Consider the following 19,580-nt stretch of genomic DNA (forward strand, 5'->3'; position numbering starts at 1 on the left):
AATACTTGAAGGCCTGTCAGTCATCATACATTGATTTTTTTCACCGCATTTTTTTCTCTTATTAAAGAAATACATGAATAGAATCATGATTGAACACAATGAAACTCTTGCTTTACACCAGTGCTTCTCAATTATTTTCTGTTACGCCCCCCCCAAGCAAGACGTAAATGTTTCGCGCCCCCCCCAAACTCTCCGCCGCCACTGTAAATAGTATTATTCGTCTATAAAATTACTATTATAAATACGCATCTGCCTAACATTGTGTCCTTTTTTTCTAATAAAGAAAAAAAGTAACAGATCAACTTATAATAAAGTATAACTTTATTAACATTGTTTTGTTTGTAACAGAGAAGACTTGACGTGCATCAATTTGCCTGAATTTAAAAAAAAAAAAAAAAAAAAAAAGTCACATTCAAACTGTAAAAATACACTCAAGGTATTTTTGACCATTTGATACAGAAAAATAAAATGTAATAAAATCCGTAAATAATAACAAATTCAAATTGATTAGAAACATTTACTCATGAGGACAATATGCCAAAAATTTTGACCGAAAAAACAAAAATGAATAAAGGAAAAAAAGAGTGTCCTTGGACAGAAGGACAGTTTTTATTTTTGCTGCTCACACTCAGTATTACCTCCTTTGCAATGGTGTGGAGTCATTATGCAATGAGCATGCTAACAATGCTCACTGGTTTACTGATATAACACTGACAGAGCAGGACTATTGTTGGCAATATTCGGCACGTTTTCGCTGAAAAACAATCAAGCGGCTTATCTATGAGATTGGGGTCGAATGTCTTTAAGTGGCGTCTTAATTGATTTGGCTTCTGGCAGTCCGCTATAATTATTTTCAGACACAGTAAACAGTAGTCTTTCCTCATCACCCCACTGTATTAAAAGTCAAAGCTAAAAGGCAAACGGCCCGAAAAAAGCGCATTCTCGGCGGCCGAGGTAGAACCGTAGGTGAGGGCGGTCGTCGTGACGATCCCAAGCCGAAAATGGCACTTCTCGGGCGGCGACGTGAGAACCGGACAAGAAGACAGTGGGTCGCTGTGTGAGTGAGTGAGTCCGGTCGGAAAACGGCTTTCGAAAACGGCGGCGGCGCACTGCTCTTCTTGTCTGTTTTCTGTGTGCTGAGTGCTCTTCCTTAGTTCAAAAATACTGCACGCACTCTGAAAATGAGAGCGCCACTGCCACCCACTGAGTGCATGTGCAAGTACACTTTATTCCAGTCCGGCAAAAAAAAAAAAAAAAAAAAAAAAAAAAAAAAAAAGCATGTTCCCCGAGGACACATGCGCCCCCCCGGCATCGCTCTGCGCCCCCCCAGGGGGGCGCGCCCCACTATTTGAGAAGTACTGCTTTACACCAAGCTGAGAGAACCATAACAAAACTGAACAAAGCTAACTCCCCGCATGTGCAAAGGCGGATCTACTATTCAGGCGAAGTAGACGATCGCCTCAGGCCCCCAACCAGTAGGGGGCCCCCAACCAGTAGGGGGCCCCCAACCAGCTGCCCTTGCCCCAACGAGCAACAGCTTGGGCCACCAGAGCCAGCAGCACCCACAACTATTCGTCATGTATAATTATGTCAGCATACCAAACAAACAAATAACAAAACAAAAAAGAAAGCCATTTGAATGCTGCATTTATATTATCTCTCCCCCCCACACACGCACTACAATGGACTGTTCCACGACGAAGGACTGAGTATAAGTCGCTTAGCTTCATTTAGCGCCGTTTAGCATCGCTTAGCTGTTCGTTAGCTTCACTTAGCTCTCCTGCGGTTTTCACGCCACTAAGCTCGCTATTTTTACAGCTTACTTGCTACTTTGCCCGTCGGCTATCGTTTATTTCGAACACATGAGCGAACGTGCTCTCCATTAGAGCGAAAGTGCAATGAGGGAGAACTTGAGAACAGGCCTCTAATGCCTCTTTTAACTTTCTTCTTCTTCTTCACACCGAACATAAAATACACAACAGCACACCCTGTGGCGAAACAATGTACTACAGTTCCAATCAGTCATACAATAACACTCAACAGCTGGTTAACAGCAAAAGCACGTCATGTTCGTCATATAAATAATGATTTCTGGAATTAATCCCACATACTTCAGAATTAATATTACAATATGTTAAGTAAATAGTACATAATACAGATTCTACACTAAGAATAGCTTTCAAATGACACTCTTTATGACAAATATGATTGGCAATGAATAATTATTATAATTATTATACTACTATTATATATAGCAGTATACTATAATAATATTGCTAGAATTTTTTTTTAAGAATTGTTTTGAATAATGTTGGAAAGACAAAGTCAGTGTTCTGAATCTGTTTACTTTCCATTCTTTTGCACTAGTAAAGACTCAGCATTTAACCTTATTGTTTATTTGTGATTAATTATTGTTATTTACATGATTATTTGTACTTTGATAAAGAATTGAAGTGTTCCAAAATTTTGTGAATTAATAAGCGTCAACAAAAATTTTATTGCTAAATTAGTAAAAAAAAAAAAAAAAAAAAAAAAAATTATTACCGTAATTTCCCGAATATAAGGCGCACCCGTGTATGACGCGCATCCCAAATTTACTTGTAAAATCTAGGGGAAATTATTGTACCCGTGTATAACGCGCACCCTAATTTTAGCACCAATAAATAGAAGAATACAAGAAAACAGAGCTCGTGTACAGATACAGAAATGTCATTTTACTGAAACACAGCACAAGCATAGCACATTGGTAGTTCAAAACATTAACGTAAACTGACAATACACAGTAATAAAATCCAATAACTTCTTGAATTTACCAGAATCCAGAAGAAAACAAAACAGAAGTGACTTTTCTTTTAAAGGCTGCTGTATAACTTGCTCGTTTCATCATGATGAATAAATGTTTCCTCCATGGATTGATATGGTAAAATGAAAGTGAGAACGTAAGTCGGATATCCGAGAGAGCTCATCACTGTCGACACGACAGTAACAATAGGAAATATTGTTATTTGGGTTTGAGTTTCCCGAGGGACAGATATAGTTGACGGACACAGGAAGTCTGTGTTGTTACGTTTGTTATGGTCTGAGTTGCGGAGCTGCAATAAATGTTGACTCAAATGAGTTCAAGAAACGAAATTCTGTGCTTTATGAAGAGTGAAAAAAGCTGAATTTGACACAGACGAAATCATTCGGCCGATCAGAGTGAAGTATCACCAAAACAAAATGGTGACGTCACATACCGTAATGGTCGGCAACGGATCGCCGCATACGTTTCTTCAACACAATGTGGCCGTGTCAATAAAAAAACAACATTTTATATATATATATAAAATATATACAGTATACTTCTGTCTCGATCCATGTACCCGTTTATAATGCGCACCATGATTTTACAAGTTGATTGTGGGGGGAAAAAAGTGCGCGTTTTATTCGGGAAATTACGGTAGATTAGTTGATTAATCGTAAAACTAGTCGGCTGACTAATCAGGAGAAAATTTGTTGTCTAGGACAGCCCTAGTGTACCAGAACATATTTCCTCCACACCGTTCTCACCTTTTTAACCCCTGACCCATGAAGAGGGGCCCTGGATATGTTCGCCTTAGGCCCCAAAATTACCAAGTCCGCCACTGCGCATGTGATATTACTTGAAAGGACCGTGAGATGCTTGTTAATGTGTTTTCCAATACGTACACACCAACTTCATATTTGGCTAGTTTTCTCTTGTGCACCGAGTTTGTGTTGGCAACATTTATAGAGATTTTGAAATCTTGCCGTTCCCTGGTAAAATCAGCAGGGCAACCGTGGCTACCGGAATCCGCATATACAGTATGCAGCCTAAAACAAATGAGAATTCGGTTGAGTTTCGACCAGATCATTTTTTTACAAGACCCACGACTATTATTTTCAATTAAAATATTAATTTTAACATTTAATTGCTTTTTCAACATCTTAATAAAGATCCTTCTCTTTTTCAATTTTCCGTCCTACACAGCCTTTAAAATCTTTGTAATTTGTAATTTTTTTGTTGTTGTTGTTTACCAGTTTGAACACCTAATGTGCATAATTCCTCAATGAAACTACTATTAAAAGGTTCTGGAAATCATACTAAAATATGCTGCTCTTTTTTAATCATTAAGACAATGAGAAAAGTGGCCATTTGTCCCTACTTTAGCTTTTTTAGTCACTCATGTACTGCACATGATTATTGTTTTAATTTTAAGACATAATAATATGCCATTTACAGTGAGAAAAATAAGTATTTGAACACACTGCGATTTTGTTCTTTCACTTAGGAATGATGGTTGGGTTTGAAAGTTTCATGTTAGGTGCTTGTCCACTGTGAGAGACAATCTACAAAAAAAAATCCAGAAATCACAGTGTATGATTTTTTTAACAATTTATTTGTATTATACTACTGCAAATACGTATTTGAACACCTGAGAAAATCAATGTCAATATTTGGTACACTAGCCTTTATTTACAATTACAGAGGTCAAACGTTTCCTGTAACTTTTCACCAGGTTTGCACAGACTGCAGCAGGGATTTTGCACCACTGCTTCACATAGATATTCTCTAGATCAATCAGATACCTGGACTGTTGCTGAGAAACACGGAGTTTGAGCTTCCTCCAAAGATTTTCTCATAGGTTTAGGTTCTGGAGACTGGCTAGGCCCCTCCAGAACCTTGATATGCTTTTTACGAATCCACTCCTTGGTTATTCTGGCTGTCTGCTACGGGCCATTGTCATGTTGGAAGATCCAGTCACGACCCATTTTCAATGCTTTAACAGAGGGAAGGAGGTTATTCCCCTAAATATCACAATACATGGCCCTGATCATCCTCTCTGTAATACAGTGCAGTCGTCCAGTCCCATGTGCAGAAAAACACCCCCAAAGCATGATTCTACCACCCCCATGCGTCACAGTAGGGATAGTGTTCTTGTGATGGTGCTCATCATTCGTTTTCCTCCAAACACTATAAGTGGAATTAAGAACAAAAAGTTCCAATTTGATCTCACATGACTTTCTCCCATGACTCCCCTGGATCATACAAATGGTCATTGGCAAACTTAAAACGGCTTGGACATGTGCTGGGAGGAGCCTTCCGTGCCATGCATGATTTTAAACCATGACGTCTTAGTGTATTACCAACCGTAACCTTGGAAATGGTGGTCCCAGCACCTATCAGGTCATTGACAAACTCCTTCTGTGTGGTTCTTGGCTGATTCCTCACCATTCTTAGGATCACTGAGACCCTACGAGGTAAACCTTGCATGGAGCCACAGTCTGAGGGAGATTGACAGTCATGTTTAGCTTCTTCCATTTTCTAATAATTGCACCTATCTTATATCATCAAGCTGCTTGGCAATTGCCGAGTAACATTTTCCAGCCTTGTAGAGGTCTACAATTCTGTCTCTGGTGTCTTTAGACAGCTCTTTGGGGTGTTTGACGTGAACAGGTGTTTGTATGCAGCTAACCACCTCAAACAGGTCAAAAAGTGAGACCTAAAAAGTCCACCTCCACTCCGCTTATTTAGGTGACTAACAGGTTCTTGAGGCTCAAAATTCTAGCTAATAGACAGGTGTTCAAATACTTATTTGCAGCATTCTCATACAAATAAGTTGTTGAAAAATCAAATAGGGTGATTTCTGGATTTGATTTGATTTTTTAGATTGTCTCTCACAGTCGACATGCCCCTACCATGAAAATTTCAAACCTGCCCATCATTTCTAAGTGGGACAACTTGCAAAATCGCAGGGTGTTCAAATACTTTTTTTCTCCACTGTACTTCAAAATGCTGAAGTGTTTCCTTCTTCTTTCAAAGCTCCAACATCAAGAAGACATTGCCCCAACCTCTATGTGTTTCCAAGATTGACAAGAAACTGCAGCAGTACACACATGCTCTTGAGGTAACCATCCCTGGCCCATGATGATTTAGGACTTTGTTTTTATGGGGGTTGTCAAGGCACATAGCTGCCACCCTTCCAGAACTGCCACTGTGCCAACTCAGGCGCTTAATGTATTCTATATTTTCAGAAATTACTTTCCAAACACCAATTTAATTATTCACAGGTTTGCACCAAAGATAGCAAACCAGCTAGTCCAGCCCTGGTGGATGGGATGAGTCCGATCGCCCCCAAAAAGAATCTGTTTGAGGCTGGAGCAGCGTCGAACCAAAACACTCTCACGAACACACAATTGAAGGTCCAGTGGAGAAGTATCTTCTAAGGGGCAGTTTACATGGTGACGCTGTGACACCAAGACACGATTGTGTTGCGGAATGGTCTCGCCTTTACACGGTGACGGCGAAATCGGAAGGCGAACACGCAAACTTTTGATTCCGGCCTCCAAAGCATAACGATTCGATTATGGGGATTGCTCCGCAACCATATGAATGGAACGCTCTCGCTCCGATGACGTCAGCACTCGCATACGTCACTTTGTGAATGTGCAGTCGATGCGACTAAACATTTAAAATAGCAAGCATGGTGGAATGTCGGTTTTAATTTACTGTTTTTATAATATTGTAAATCTAAATATATTTTTTGTTTTTCTTCCTTTTGATGCAAGAGAAATAACCGTATGGACTTTATTGCTTCGAGTGGGCGGTATGTTGTCTTCCAGGCTGAGGAGGCTGTTGTCAAAGAATCATTGACTGTCGCCTTGTAAAACTGCATTGCCCCATGGAGCCTGGCATGAATACTAAATTCTTTTCACACGGAATTGCGACATTGTTCGAATCGAGACAGAACCAAGATGAAACAACACAAATGCAAACATGATATGTGTCATATTCTCAGAGCGCCACCATGTAAACGGCCCCTAAACTATTTCTGGGCTGTGTGAAAGTTTTACAACAGCATGCTACTTTGTTTCAGTGAAAGCGTGGTTGCACCACATCTGCTGTACTTAGCATATTTTCTAAATGACCATAATTTTCCGACTATAAATCGCTACTTTTTTCCTTCATTTTGAATCCTGCGGATTATACTGTAGTCCAGTGCGGCTTATTTGTTGAGTAATTTGAGTTAATAAGGAACACTTTATTTGACAGCTGCGTCATAAGATTGTCATAAGACCGTCATAATCATCACATGACACTATCATGGGCATGACTGATTGCCTTTGACAGATGTCATTAAGTATCATCTGGCAAATTATGTCACTAACTCCATTTATATCCAGATTGGATCTTATAGATTCATTCAAAAGTAAGATAATTTGCAGGATAATACTAAATTACATCTATTATAAACATTCATTAGTGTTCATGACAGAGTCATGTCATAATTGTCTAATGACAGTCTTTTGGCGCCACTGTCAAATAAAGTTTTTCCAAATAGCATAATTGGCAATTCATGAAACAACTAGAACAGTAACTGAAGAAAGAAATAGCACAGAACATGAATTTTGATTGTTATATACATCTATAGCGCTGCAATGCATGCTAAGAGGCATGCTAGCAAACAAAAGAATTGACAACAGGTAGCAGCAGAAGTTGAGTGTCTCCCCCAAGAGAGCAGTTATGGCCAAATGAAGCTTATTGAAGCAATGAAGTTTTGCAGCCAATTGGTTCAAAGCTCCATGGTGGTTCATTTGGTCTTATGACAGACACTTATTATGCAGTGAGGACAGCTGCGGCTTATAGTCCAGTGCGGCTTATCTATGAACAAATGCCGGTTTCGTGTCAAAGTTGGTGGGTGGCAGCTTAATAATAATAATAATACATTTTATTCATAGAGCGCTTTTACCGATGCTCAAAGATGCTTTACAGTTGAAACAAAGGAAAAAATAGAGAGAAGAATTACAAATTAAAAGCCAATTTAAAAAGGTGAGAAGTCATGTGCGCCTTATAGTGCAAAAATTAGGGTACACTCTTTGACACCTGCAAAGAAGAATGACAACAAAATGAATCGTTTTTTTCATACAACAACCTGCAATGTATATACAGTACATACCACTTATACCATAGATATAAATTAAAGGGGATGGGTCATCGCGAAAGGCCAATTGCTGTCCTTCATTTGTATCGTTAGCTTCATAGTTACCCATTCAGGATTTTCTTAGGCTTTGCCTTTGTAAATTGTACTAATAGTTTATCTATAAATTTCATTAATTGAAAAAGCTAGATTTACTGTATGTGTCTTCTGTAGATTTCTGCCAACAAAGCCGTCATATAGATTTGAATCCTTCAAGTTGACAATATGATTTCTTTTTAATTTCAGGAAATTAAACCTGGTGGTGTTTTAAACAAGAAAAATGTATGGGAGAAATTCTGTGATCTTGGTTCTTCTGTGATGGATAGCAAGGTCTGTTTTTTTCTTTTTTTTAATTGTTTTTATTTTTAATTAATGTAATGGTTTCATGTGGTACAATAAATGAAATACCGGTAGATTTCCTAGTCATATACTCTCTTTATTGAGGGACACTATACAAGTGTACTGGTACATACAATTATGCACCCAGTCATTGGTATACAAAAGTTTACAAGTCAGGTTAGAGTACATTTTAAATATTAAGAATTATCATTATCTATTATAATAAACAATGATGACGTATTTTCATCATGATAATATGTCTGTTTCATGTACATGTATTTGTGTTACCGATTTAAACAAATGCCTTTTTTTAAGCTAAGAAACCTTGATTACATGATTTAAAATATACAGTTACATTAATATGAAGTAACTCAAGTTGTAACATAAATGACAGTGTGTAATCCATGTTTTTTAACCAACTTTTTCGTAGGAATGCTCAAATGGTAAAAAGTATAAATTTGTTGTCATGGCTCATGGCAAGTATGAGAAGGTTACTGATGACGACGGCTGTAGGGAAGATGCAAACTGGGCAGGTAAGCATTTTGTTTAACAACCATTATTTTATGATATGATGATATCAGGTATGCAATGAAATGTTAGGTTCTGTTATATTATTAGTAGCAATAGTAGTGGTAGTATGAAGTTACTTTCTGGACAAAGTAAGGTAACTAAGTTACAGTTGGGTTTTGTAAGTCTTCTTATGGTACTGTACAATGTATGCTTATCAAGACACTAAATTAGACTTATTTTTCACAGCCTTAGCAACTGTTTTTTTACTTTTGTCTACATATGGTGTTAGATGAACTTGCAAGTGTAAAAAAACCGAAAAAACCCTGAAACTAAAAATAAAGTGTAACTCAAAATTTAGGGATAAAACGGATGTTTGTGATTGAAGGGAATTCTGCCGTTGTCTGTCTTTAATGAACATTTTGAGGTGACCAACTTGAATGAATCAAAACAATACTACTGCCCTTATTATACCCCTTACACTAGTACAGTATATACTGGACTTTGTTGGCCTAGATTTGCCTTGGGGTCAACTGACCTCTCTAATACAGCATTGGTTATCACTTTTAGTCTATTTTGGGAGTGCTGAAATTGACCAGTCAGGTTTACATACTTCCATGGTCTTCCAGGTCTGGCACTGTATGCAACATCCATCAAAGTGGTAAGACATATTACACCAGGCATTAGAATGAAGTCCAAGCAAATGGAAAAACAAGAGGTTGTGTGTAGGTTGTTTGTTAGTTGTTTTTTTTTTGTCAAGGGTTTCACAAGATAGCATTTTGTTCAAAGAAGGCTACACATTGTTTTCTTTATGCTTTACACATTACTATAATCAGGGCTTAATTGTGCTGGATCCTGCCGGAACAGGATTTGGCATTTCTTGGCCTCATTGTGTTCGGAGACTTATTTGGGCCGATTCGCCACCTTAGTGACCGACTGTTGTAATCAACTGGCCACATTTGTGGAGTATTACATCCAACAGCAACTGTTGTTGGCTGTGACCGCTGGGCGGTGCTGTTGGATTAAGTAGCGTTATGCGGAAGAGAAAAGTGATTCTGACAACAATGGTTACTGTCCTTGTTTGCAGCGTTGCAGCCGATAGATGCTCATTGTACTTTGGACTTTTTGTTTCTGCATGTTAATAAAGCGAGTAAAACGACCATCCCAACACTTCTCTTTCCGTAAGCTCTCACAAGGGCATTACAATACTATGCTGTTATATTCTATACTGTGTTGTTGTCTACATGAGCGACTGATCCCTAAAAAACTACCAATTCAAAACGCCCATCTCAGTCACTTAATGAAAAATCGGGCTTGTTTGAGGCTTGTAAGTCCCTCGGCATGGTAAGCACTAAGTAGGCATTTGCATTTTGAATTTGGGCCCAAACAGAGTGTGAGAGTTTATGTCTGACTCCTCATCCCTGGGCTATGATATGTATTTTGTGTTCAGACACTTTATGATTTGGGATTTTCTTGTCTGAGTAATATAGAATAACTTCAACACTCGTCTCCAAACAAAATTTTTTTTTTTTTTTCTTAGAGGTGGCAGAAAAAAGCAGTAACAGAATCACATTCACTTGGCTTATCTATAGATTCAAATGTATGCGTCCTTTGTAGGCATCACACAGTAAACACACTTAAAACATCAGTGTATTAAACAGAAATGGCTTAATGGGTCAAGGAGGCTTATTATTTTTTAAAAATCTATCTAGTTGGGATTTTTTTCACTTCAAGACATATGGGGGACATTCAAGAGTGAACTCCAACCAATGGATACTTGTACTATGACAGCCGAAATGACCCCTAAGCTGTGAAAGTGACACTAATACGTAATACAATTTATTCTTTCTCTTCATTCTCATTATTAATCCAAAGACCTAACCGGCATAACATAATCATTATAAACTTCCAAATTCCAACCTCAGCTCAACATTAATGCTGTTTCTATTTCTAGTCCCTAAAAATACAGGCAATGCTGTCACCTGATGCGCAGTTGCATTCTAAACATTTAGATTGCACAGCTAATTATAACAGCATATCTCCACTTTGGTTTCTTGGCTTGGTTGATTGTCCAAACAATGACTGACATATACATTTCCTTCCATGCCTAACTTGCAAAAACTGTCCTTGTAATATTCATTTAAAATACATCATCTTAGTTTATTTAGGAATGTAAATCCATATTTATTACAAATATTTCTGGCAGCAGTTCAGACTTACTTTATAAAAAAGAATATGCAACAATGCAAATGATGTAGTCCTACTATCAAAAATCAGTAGTTTTGTTTTTTAATTTGCAAATGAAAAGTGCAAATGTGCCTGTCTAATACAGCTCTAGCACATAATGCATATTCACAGTTAACACTCTCCTCTAACTATTGACACTATTAAGACCATGAAAGGAAATTTGTCCTGTCACCAGGTAAATGCATGAGTTATCAATGCTTAAAAGAAATGACTTTTTAAAACTTAATTTTTCACTTCTAATTTAAACTTAGTTTAAAATACAATTCAGTCAATGTTCTCTCACAAGGTAAAAAAAAACAAAAAACAAGAAAAAAAAAAAAAACACACTTAATATTTCATAATGAAGGATTCAAAAGGCTAATTAATAAACCATAAACACATCTGTTGAAGTTACATTTCATTTGTTTAAGTCGGTCCAAATCCTCTGGCTATTCTATTGAAGTCCTTGCGATCATCCTCCTGAGTTTTTCGTTTCAGGAGTCCTCTTTCAAAGACCGCTGCTATTTTTGTCAATGGCTTCACTGCTGCCTCTTTTAATTTCCTAGCATCAAATCGAGGACTGTACAGCAAAACTGGTAGGCGATTGACAAAGGACGGAACCTCTTCCTGGGTTCCTTTGTTAGCCTTTTTCTGTTCTGAATCTTTTTTGGCTGTGTTGATCTGGTGCATGATTCGGTCTTTCGTGGAAAACATCTGAAAGAGGAGAGCATCCCACATCTTTAGGGCCCTGGGAATCTCTTTGCACTTGACCATATTTTGGTTATCATTTTGGTCTTCCGCCAACTTCTTACAATCACGATCTGACTCAACTTGGGATTTGTCCGGTGGCTCTGGAAAGACAGGCTCCTCTGGTTCTACTACCATGTGCTTCTTGAGTCGTGTCCACCCACTGATTTTAGCTTTAAGGCTTTTGGGCTTCAGGGATGCCTTGGGCTCAGTGGGGGAATGAGGTGTTCCAGGCCCAGGCTCAGCAATTGAAGATGCAGTTGATGTCACTGACTTCATGGAGGGTTCGAGTGCTGGTTTCTGTGTCTCTCCTGGTGTGTCTTTCATCTTCGAAGCATCCTTTTCTTTGAGACCAGTGATTTGCTGAGATAGCAGTGACATTCCTTTGCTTGGGGATGGAGTTGAGACTGAGACTGAGGCCTGAGGCAGAGAGGCAGGAGTACTAGAATCAATCATAGCAGCTTTAACGATGGATGAATTCACAACAGTATCTGTTGCTGGCTTTGCAGGAAAAATGCTCTCAACTGGCTGCTCTGTCAAATGCTGGTCCTTACTCGCAGAAAGGTTTCCCTGCACCGGATTTTGGTTGCTTAAAACAGAACCTTTTCTTTCTATAGTGACTGAAGCAGGCTTTATTTCAACCTGCTCAGAAGAATGCCTGCTTGGACTGCATATGCAGGTCAAATTAGGGAGCAGGGGGCTAATTTTGGTTTCAGTAGGGAATCTTAAATTCGTTTCGATAGTGTTCGATTTGGAATCTTGTTTAACAGGGACCTGCGAGGTGCTGGAAATTGTGTTAACAGAAATGTCTTTTTTCAGAAGTACTGGAGAGGGGGCATTGTTGACAGGAGTTTGACAGGACCGAGGTAAAATTGAATTAATTGCGTATGTTGGCGTATTACAGGGTCTTGGTTCTTGTAACGAGGAGGCTTGTGGGACAGCTAAAGATTTTGTTTTCATTGTGGGGTTCAGTGGGGCAAGAACAGATTGTGGGATTACTTTTGCTAACAAGTGAATATTATTTACGTTATGAATGCTACTTTCAAAAGGGCTATTGGCTTCTTTGGCAAATTGACTGAAATTTTCCATTTGAATTACTGCTACATTTACAGAACTTTGAGCATGCTCATCTGTCATTGGGTTTTGACTATGCTCTACATTGATCGTCTGTATGTTTTCATTAACACATTCTTCCGGACTATTTTCAGCAATTGCACTAATAGCTGGAGTAGTTGTAGGTACTGGTTTTCTGACCTGAGGATATTTTTTAGTCACACCAGACATTGTATGGCTTGATGTTCCATTAAAGTTTAATTGGGGCATAGTACATGGTGGTTTAATATTAATGTTTTGTTTGGGTAAAGTAACCCCAGTTACAGGAGGATTGCTGCCAAAGTTAGAGTTGTTTAACTTTATGGATTCTGGAACACCTTTATTGTTGCTAAGACCACCTAATTCCAGAGGAGAAACAATCTTTTTAGTTGTCTTGCTCAAAGGCAGTGATCCTCTAGATTGTGCGTTGGTCAGTTTACCTGAACTGTCTAGACTGTTCAACAGTGTTTTTGCCTTTGAAATATTAGAACTATTTTGTGAATCGGTGAATTTCTCCTTCCTGTCGCCTGCCATTACAGATATATCTGGAAGGGAATCTTCTGGTAGTTTTTCATCAACAAAAGTCATGCCGCTGATTGACGAGGAATGCACATTTGCATTGAGTCCAGGGCGTTTCATATTTATAATTCTCAGGTCTAATCTATTTTTAGCATCGTCATTTTGAAATGCTAGTGATCGGTCTGTTGAGGGTTTGCTTGAGTTGAGGTTACTTTCTTCATTCTTAAGTTTACATTGATATCTGGTGTCAATAAGTCTATTGTCACTTGTTTTGTGAAGCATTACAGTTTCTATATTTGGTTGCTGGTCTCTCTCCAAAGGGAAAATGTTATGGGATTTGGTTGTTATTATTGGTATGTCTGGTAGCTTGGTATCTAGCATAAGGTTATTGGTTGGCAAAGTATTTACAGGACTAGTGCACGTTTTCAAAGCAAAACTGTCTCCTAGGTAACACGTTTTATGGCCTACTGTTTCACTAAGTATGTTACTGTGACCACAACATACAGAAGCTGTTATTGGCTCGTGTTGAATCATTGACTCTTTAGTCATGGGAGTTGGGTTTTCAAATGCAGTTTCAAATTGGCGGCCTCTGTTTGATTCATCATGGATATTGTTATTAATGGACAATGCAGAAGATGAAATGTTAACATTGTTAGTATGTAAAATACATGCGGTTCTTGCTTTCATATTCTGTTTAAACTCCTCTCTTTGGCTGTGTAAAGACTGATTTTCCATTTGGATACTAGGCTTGTTATTTTCAAACGGATCTAGATCATTGGCTGTTAATGACCCAATACCACAAAATCTGTTTTCAAGCTTTTGATGGGAATTTGTGACATTGGATTGTTCAAAATTCTTGTCAGATTCAAAAACTTTGTATTTTCTGTCATTTTTTGTACATTTCTCGTCATCTGTCAATTTTAAAATAAGTTCTGCATTTGAATCTTGTTTCACCAGTTTTGGGATTGAATAAAAACAACTCCTGGTATTGTTCAGGCATGAGGTTATATTTAAATCTGACTCTATGGGAATTGTCACAGTCTGTGTGTGCACCTCACCTGCTTTAGGAATGGGCATTGGAACCTCAGAGTATGAGGCCTTTCGTGTTGATACATCACTTGTGGAATGACACATATGTTTCTGTACCAAACCCAGGGGTAGCTCAGGTCTTTTTCTTTCCAAATTAAATGTTTTGAACGAAGGTTTTTCCACATGCTGCGTTCTGGCTTCGTGACCTCCCTCAAAGACATCTTTGTTATGTTTTACAGTTCGTTCTGCTTGAAATTTTGAATCCTCTGATGTTGAAAGTGGTTGAAAAGTCATCGCAGCCTCACTGTCCAGTGATAATAGCTGTTCATGTCCACTAAATTGTTTTGTTGAATCCACTTTTGAGACATAAACATCTTCTGATTGTGTTTTGGTCAAAGAGGTAACTTGAGTTCTGTGTGTTACTAGGCTTTGATATGATGTTAGAGTCCGAATCCCACCATGAGCAGCATACTGAAGAGGAGTAAGTCCATAATATGTTGATTGTGCTTTTGATTTTGAGTTGGCTAATGACATTTGATTCTCCAATAATGATGACAAAGACTTGCGTGCCTCAACAACTGGATGATGATAGGTGGGTGGCCAGTAGCTCAAACTTGTGGATCCTTGTGGATAAATAGATGTTGTTGGAGCCTTTGGTTCAGTGCAGAGAAATGATGGGACCTTTGGCAACAGTGCATCTTCTCTTTCTAGAATTTGGTCTGTTTTCATATTTGAGACCGAGCCTCTAAGGGCAGAGTCAGGTATAGTAACATGTGATGTCAAAGTTTCCCTAAAATTAACATTGTCAGAGGGAATGCTTAAATTCAGAGTACTCCTACAGATATTTTGAATACCACAATAATTGCCATTTTTCCTTTTGAAATCCTGATTAACATTCTGATGTACTTCTTTTTCAGCAGTACAAATTTTACTACCACTAAACCCAATGGATATTGCAGGATCAAAGTTGTTTTGGCAGGACTTCAAAGCTGTACTTACAAACACGAGAGGACCGGTTTTTGATATTTCATGAGACGGAGTGGATACTCTTGACTGTGTGCCAGACACAGTTTGGAGTTTTCCACATAAGAGTTTGGGCACAGCTGGCTTCAGATCCTCAGCAGTTTTTTTTTCCATGTGTGTTACTGCTAATGACATGTCAGTTGGTTTCATTGCTGTCAGGTCTTGATTGCAAGGATGCTTAAAGTTCTCATTCAATATTGCTTTTGACATAAATGTCAAATGTTTTGGACCATCACATCTACTTTGCTGGGTTAACTGATTTACCAAGTTACCATTACTGATTGGTCTGGGGATCTGATGCATCGGTGGATGTAGGAGAGAACGCTCTTTTGAAATGATGCTTGTCTCTACAGACTTGGGAGGAACATGTTGATTTTGTGTGTTTGAAACTGATAACAGCATTGGAACAGGAGAGAGGTCTGCACAATAAGAAGATGTTGGATCTGGGCCAAAGTTGAGAATGGTTGAGGATGGTGTCAGGTTCTGAGTTAACTTTTTAGGATTGGACTCTGACACAGTGACATGATGGACTGGTGTGGCAGACTTAGGGGAATTCAGTGTCAGTAAATCAAAAGCAGCTTGAAGTGCAGATGGTGGAGCCTGCTCCATTCTTGTTACGGAGGTAGAATCTTTGGGTGACATCATGCCAGGAGTCATTTCATCAAATAAGAATGTTGAGCATTCGTATAATGGTGCCACCTGCTCTTCAGAAGTCCTAATATTCGGCACACCACTGTCAATTTGATTGGAAGACCTGCTTTCAAGGTGAGGAAAAGCAGATGCAGATTGATCAAATGAGTTCAGTGTGAAAGTGGGCCACAAGGATTCCACAGTGCAAACTGAATCTGGTGACTTTGATGGGCTGGACAGGTCAAGGTCACTGTGCTCAAGATCTGTGCTGGCTTCATTGACAGGTGATAAGCAGGAACGAAATGGGATGGGTGTCAGAGAGAGACTGCCCCTTTTCTTGACTCGCTTCTTCTTTAGTTTTTGAAGTCTCACATTGTCTTTGGAAGGTTTTGGGAGTAAGGGTGGAGGATATTGTGGGGAAAGGCCAGATTCCAATCCGTTGCTTACTTCCATTATAGCAGCACATCAAGTCCTGCAAAAGTTACAGTACAAATATATTAAACAGCTGGCTTTGTTTTGCATACAAAACAAAATATTATATGTATCAAAAATATCTATTTGATATTTGTGCAGTACTCTCCAGTACCCCCGGACTGTCTTTAGTTGGAGTGCAACCTCCCGTCCCCCTTCTTAAAAAGGGGAACCACAACTCTAGTCTACCAATCCAGAAGCACTGTTCTCGATATCCACGTTTTATTTGTAGAAGCTTGTCAACCAAGACAGCTCGACAGTATTCAGTGCCTTTCGAAACTCCAGGTGGCTCTCATCCATCCTGGGCCATGCTACTGAGGTGATTTTTAACCACCTCAGTAATTTCTACACTACAGGAGAACCAGCCACAAAATCCCCCCCCACACACACACAAACACACACAAACTCTGCTTCCTTACAAGAAGGCGTGTTAATGGAATTGAGGAGGTCTTGGAAGTATTTGGCCAAATGACTCAGACCATCCTTAGTTAAGAACAGCAGCACCTTGTTCCTATTATACACTGCGTTGATGGTGCACTGCTTTCCCCTGCTGAGATTCCAAATGGTGGGAGATTTTTTTTTTTTAAACCATCTGCAAATTATTCTCCAGTTTAGTCCACTAGATTGAACCGGCATCTTCCTCAACTATCGAAGCAAACACGATCAGATGGTGATCAGTTGACACCCATCTCTTCACCCAAGTGTCCAGGAGGTGCAGCTGCAAGTCCGATGACACAACCAAAAAGTTAATCATCGAACTCTGGCCTCTGTTGTCCTGGTGCCAAGTAAACACATAGACTAGTAGTCTCAGAATTAATTCAATTTGTAAAAAAATCATAATCGATCAAAAAACATCGATCAATATCATCATCTTGTAGATATACTGTTTTGTTAAAATGAAAAATGGAAAAATGATCAAAAAACATGCCAATTGCCGTGTAATATTTTAGGGTTGCTTAAACTGAAATATAACTGATTGACGTTTATAAGTTTTGATTTTTTAATGAGGATAGCATGCAATCAATGACAGAAGGGGGAGAAATAAGTAAGTGAACCCTCTGCCTAAGGAGACTTAAAGAGCAATTGAAACCAAATTTTACCAAACAATTTAAGTCAGGTGAGTGCCCAATCACTGATGAGTGGTTTAAAGCTGCCTTGCCCACTATAAAACACACCTGGTAAGAAATGTCTAGATGAGAAGATGTGTATCATGGAACGGTCAAAAGAGCTGTCTGAAGACCGGCGATCAAGGATTGTTGACTTGTATAAAGCTGGGAAAGGATACAAAACCATCTCTAAAAGTCTATTTGTTCATCAATCAACAGTCAGAGAAGTTGTCTACAAATGGAGAGAGTTTGGCACTGTTGCTTCTCTCCCAAGGAGTGGCTGTCCACCAAAGATGAATCCAAGAGTTCAGCGCAGAATACTCAGAGAGGTAAAAAAGAGCCCAAGAGTGTCTGCTAAAGACTTACAGAAATCACTGCCACAATCCAATATCTCTGTGCACACATCAACTATATGTACAACTATGTCCAAGAATGGTGTTCATGGGAGAACTCCACAGAGGAAGCCACTGCTGTCAAAAAATATATATATTGTTGCTCGTTTAATATTCGCAAAAAGATACATGAACACGCCACAGAAGTTTTGGCAAATTTTTTTGTGGACTGATGAAACCAAAGTTGAATTGTTTGGCTGTAACACACAACATAATGTGTGGAGGAAAAATGGAGCAGCTCACCAACATCAACACCTCATCCCCACCGTGAAGCATGATGGAGGGAACATCATGATTTGGGGCTGTTTTGCTACTTCAGGGCCTGGACTACTTGCAATCATTAATGAAAGAATGAATTTAAGAGTTTATCAGGATGTTTTGCAGGAAAACCTGAGGCCTTCTGTCACACAGTTGAAGCTAAAAAGACGATGGAAGCTGCAACAAGACAATGATCCAAAACACAGAAGTAAATCAACTTCAGTATGGTTTCATAAGAACAAAATACACGTTCTGAAGTGGCCAAGACAAAGTCCAGACTTGAACCCCATTGAGACTCTGTGGCGGCATGAACTAAAGACAGCGATTCATGCTAGACATCCCATGAATCTGACTGAACTAAAGCAGTTTTGTAGAGAAGAAGGGGCCAAGATTAGTCCTGATCGATGTGCCAGGCTGATCTGCAGCTAGAGGAAGCGTCTGGTTGAAGTTATTGCTGCCAAAGGGGGGGAGGGGGGGGACACAAAATATTTTATGTGATGGTTCACTTACTTATTTTTCCCTCTTCTGTCATTGTTTGCACACTATCCTCATTAAAATATAAAACATCTAAATGTTTGGGTGGTTTTAGTTAAAGCAGACACTGTTTTTTCATCTGTCTGATTTCGACAACGATCAGATCACATTTGATGGTGATTTTATGCAGAAATGTGAGAAATTTCAACTGGTTCAGATGCTTTTTCATACCATGGTAACATCCAAACCCATATGCTTGAACGTGGTGTTTATTGTGGACAGTCCATGACAAACACAGAAGTTGAATAACAGAACACATGCAGCTTCACAATATCTTTCTATGGCTGCAACTGATTAAAATCTGGATTTTTTTTTATTGGATTATGTTGTTTAGGTTCACATGTATTTTTGTAACCAAAACATGTTAAAACTTTATTTGTCTCAAATACTTTTATTTAACACAAAAGTTATGTGTTTACTGTATTTTCCCTCACCCATAACTATTTTATGCTGATGAGTAATACGTGTGATTTTTTTTTTTTTTTTTTTTTTACAGCCTGAAGAACATCAGGAGTGGGGCATGCCAATTTGGGATTTCAAAACAAATGAGTGCCTTGTGGTGCTAAAGGTGAAGATTGACAAAACCCCTTGAATAAGTTTTGCTAAAGATTTCCTCACACATCTATTTATATAAGCAGAAATTTAGAATAAAAGAACTAATAGGGATCCTGTTTATAAGACAGGTATTCATCAGAACTACAGTAACCTATTTTGGAATTGAATAAAACAAT

At 38.7% G+C, this 19,580-nt stretch overlaps 1 protein-coding gene across 2 annotated transcripts in view; it reads left to right on the plus strand.

Moving 5' to 3' along the window:
• The window catches only part of LOC130915903 (lymphocyte-specific protein 1-like), a 40,474-nt gene extending 20,930 nt beyond the window's left edge, over positions 1-19,544 (plus strand). Inside the window, exons 10-14 of one of the 2 annotated variants that reach the window (XM_057836111.1) lie at positions 5,822-5,906; positions 6,070-6,201; positions 8,223-8,306; positions 8,746-8,848; positions 19,346-19,544. In XM_057836111.1, coding sequence (XP_057692094.1) covers positions 5,822-5,906; positions 6,070-6,201; positions 8,223-8,306; positions 8,746-8,848; positions 19,346-19,350 — 409 coding nt within the window. In that variant the 3' untranslated portion in view covers positions 19,351-19,544. The remainder of the gene's footprint in view (positions 1-5,821; positions 5,907-6,069; positions 6,202-8,222; positions 8,307-8,745; positions 8,849-19,345) is intronic. The other variant, XM_057836119.1, reaches the window with a different exon arrangement.
• Positions 19,545-19,580: the final 36 nt, after the last annotated feature.

This window comes from Corythoichthys intestinalis, chromosome 1 (assembly GCF_030265065.1).
Source record: "Corythoichthys intestinalis isolate RoL2023-P3 chromosome 1, ASM3026506v1, whole genome shotgun sequence".
Taxonomy (NCBI): domain Eukaryota; kingdom Metazoa; phylum Chordata; class Actinopteri; order Syngnathiformes; family Syngnathidae; genus Corythoichthys; species Corythoichthys intestinalis.